The sequence below is a fragment of the Portunus trituberculatus genome, chromosome 20 (genome assembly GCF_017591435.1).
Source record: "Portunus trituberculatus isolate SZX2019 chromosome 20, ASM1759143v1, whole genome shotgun sequence".
In the NCBI taxonomy this organism is placed as follows: Eukaryota; Metazoa; Arthropoda; class Malacostraca; order Decapoda; family Portunidae; genus Portunus; species Portunus trituberculatus.
The window spans coordinates 8,742,046-8,745,000 of NC_059274.1; the positions used below are offsets into that span (position 1 = coordinate 8,742,046).

The 2,955-nt window shown below is 47.0% G+C and overlaps 1 protein-coding gene across 1 annotated transcript in view; it reads left to right on the forward strand.

The window, feature by feature from the left end:
- The first annotated feature begins 1,392 nt into the window (after positions 1-1,392).
- LOC123506499 overlaps positions 1,393-2,955 on the forward strand; it is a 2,719-nt gene continuing 1,156 nt past the window's right edge. The window contains exons 1-2 of the mRNA XM_045258628.1: positions 1,393-1,664; positions 1,817-2,256. Coding sequence (XP_045114563.1) covers positions 1,393-1,664; positions 1,817-2,256 — 712 coding nt within the window. The remainder of the gene's footprint in view (positions 1,665-1,816; positions 2,257-2,955) is intronic.

Below are 2,955 nucleotides of genomic sequence, written 5' to 3' on the forward strand. Positions count from 1 at the left end.
AAATGATCACTTGCCAGGGTGGGATGAAAGCCCCATGAGCAGACTTGCCGGATTGTGGAAGAGATGAAAGAGAGATCGAGTACTCCTCCCCTCATGTGTGTGGCCGTGCTGTTGTTGAGGAGCTCAACACCTGGGGTCTCGCTCAATGTGACAGCGATGTGGCGACCATCCCTGTTGGTGTTTAGTCTGGATCCTAGTATGGGGTGGTGTGCGTTGAAATCACCGCCGATGTAGGTTGGTGTGATGGATGCCTGTTCCAAGACTTCCTCGAGGTTCAGTTGCTTGTCTGGTGATTTGTAGACGTTGTAGATCTGCAATGATGACTCCTGTAGGGTGAGGGAGACAGCCAAGACCTCGACTCCTTCTCCGCAGGACGCTGGGTCTTCAACGGGACTGCAGTGAATTGTGTCTTTCACGAGAATGGCACATCCCTGTGAGCGTCCTGGTATTCGGGGGATGCTGTAGGTGTTGTATCTCCTGAGACGAAGCTGACGGTCTTCTGTGGTAAGTGTTTCCTGTAGAAGGAAAACATCAACCAGGTCTGTTTTGGCTGCTTCCTGGAGGAGGTGAAGCTTCAATTTGGCACCTTGGATGTTCCATTGCAAGATGCGCAGCGGACGGGAACCGTGTTGCTCGAGGGGAGTGTGGTGGTTTCCTGTGTCTGGTAGCTGGGGTTGTCGTGGCTCGATGGCATCTTGCTGTTGTCGGTTGACACATCCATTGCCATTCCTGAGTCCTGGTCTTTGTTGCTGGTTGTGGAGGGCTTGATGGTGCTGCTGGTTGCTGGATTGTCGGTGCTGGAGAGGGTCAGGTTGGCGCTGGCGTTGGTGTGATGGTTGTTGTTGTGATGGACATTTTCTTGGCGGGCGAGTGGGCGCAGGTTGTCGTTTCTGGTGATGCTGTGTGCTTCTTTGGCTTGGTGGAGGGTGTGGTAGTCTGGGGATCTGCTTGTGGCACTGTGGTGTGGTTTCTGACTGCGCTGGTCACGGCCGCGGCGAGTTTGTCTTGATCTATGTCTTGTTTCAGGATTTGGGACAGGGACATGGCGAAGTCGGTGAGGAGGCTTTTCAGAGATGTCGTGGTGAGAGTGATTGTCGGTTCTTGTGACGGTGGAGGCCGGGCTGATGGAGATGCGGGAGTGGGAGCTCGTGGTGCTGGAAGAGAGGCTTGGTGGTTGCTGGTTTGCAGGACCGGGAAGTCTGCTGCATTCAATTGTTGCGGAGGAGCACGCAGGTCGGCGTTCCTCTGAGTACCCCAGACAAAGGTTCCTGGAGGAGCCTGACAATGTTTCTGAACCCAGAAACTCTACGGACATTGCTACGCACCTGCACCAAGGAAGCTGCCTTTTACGGACCAGATGGCAAGATGTATGTACAATGCGACGGCGTCGCCATGGGGTCTCCTCTCGGTGTCCTCTTTGCCAATTTTTACATGGGGGCCGTCGAGGAAAAGGTTTTCGCGGAAAACCCGGACATAAAACCAACAGTCTACGCAAGATACATCGATGACATCTTCATCAACGCCAACACTGAAGAGGAAGTACTGCACCTGATCGAGAATTTCAAGAAACACTCCTGCCTCAACTACACACACGAATTAGAAGAAGAAAACAAGCTCCCCTTCCTCGACGTCATGGTGCACCGTTCAAGCTCCTGCTTCTCCACGTCAGTCTACGTTAAATCTATGAATCTCGGCTTCTGCCTAAACGGAAAAAGCGACTGCCCAGAAAAATATAGACACAGCGTCATCAATGCCTTTGTCAGGAGGGCTCTCACGCACTCATCCTCATGGAATGCAGTCCACGCTGAATTAAAAGAATCTCCCAGCTTCTCTGCAACAACGGCTATCCGCAGCAAGAAATAGACGAAGTCATACGTCGCCGCATGGACAACTACATCCGCGAGAATCCGCCCGAGCAACAAACATCGTGCATCACTCTCTACTACAAGAACACGATGTCTTCAGCATACAAAGAAGACGAGAAAGCCGTAAAGAAGATCATCCACAACAACGTCTCGCCCATCAACACAGACACTAAACTCCAAGTCATCATTTACTACAAGACCAGAAAAACCGCAAGCCTCATCATGAAGAATAGCTGTCTTCCTCCGACAAACTCCCTGCAAGAAGTGAACGTCGTGTACCAACACACATGCACTGTTGGTGACTGCAGTCACCTAAACTCGAGGTACATTGGCTTCACATCTACAACCCTATCAAAGAGAATTACAGCACACCTACAAGACGGCGCTATAAATAGGTGGAAATTCGATGACTCGATATCAATATCGGTTTTTTGGCTCTCCCATTCCTATTTTTTTACTGAATTCAATAATATTTATACACAAGGTGTACGTTTATGGTGTACATCTTCAGTGTTAATTTGGTACAGAAATGTGGCATAGTTTTTTTTCAATAAATATTTTTTCGGCGATAAGAAAATAATTCAAAATACCATTATAAAATCAAAACTAATAACAGTGTGGCAATTTCCTCTTAACCACATATAATATACATAACAACAAATAAATGTCAGCATCGGCATACACATAACCTATGTTATAAAAATTTCATTACACGCCAAATTGTTACCTTTTTTTCATAAAAAATTTGAGTTTATAAGCCTGTTGTAAATTTATTTGAGTGAGTTCATGCATTATCATGCTGGCATTTGTTAAGATGAGGTTGTTGATCATTTTGCTGCAAAAGTTTTGAAATTGACCAATTACTGAAAAAGTTATTCAACAATATATGCTGAAAAACTGAAAGTCGAGAAAACGCATTTTCTGTGAACATCTTCAAAACCCCACATAACTCACTCCAATATGTACCAAACTCAGATATGTACTTACATAATCCCTTGACAACTGTTTGGAGGCTGGTAGTGGCTGTTTAGATAGTTTCAGGCCATGTTACATCATGGGAATGTCGTCTATATAGCCTCTCTGAATGGTG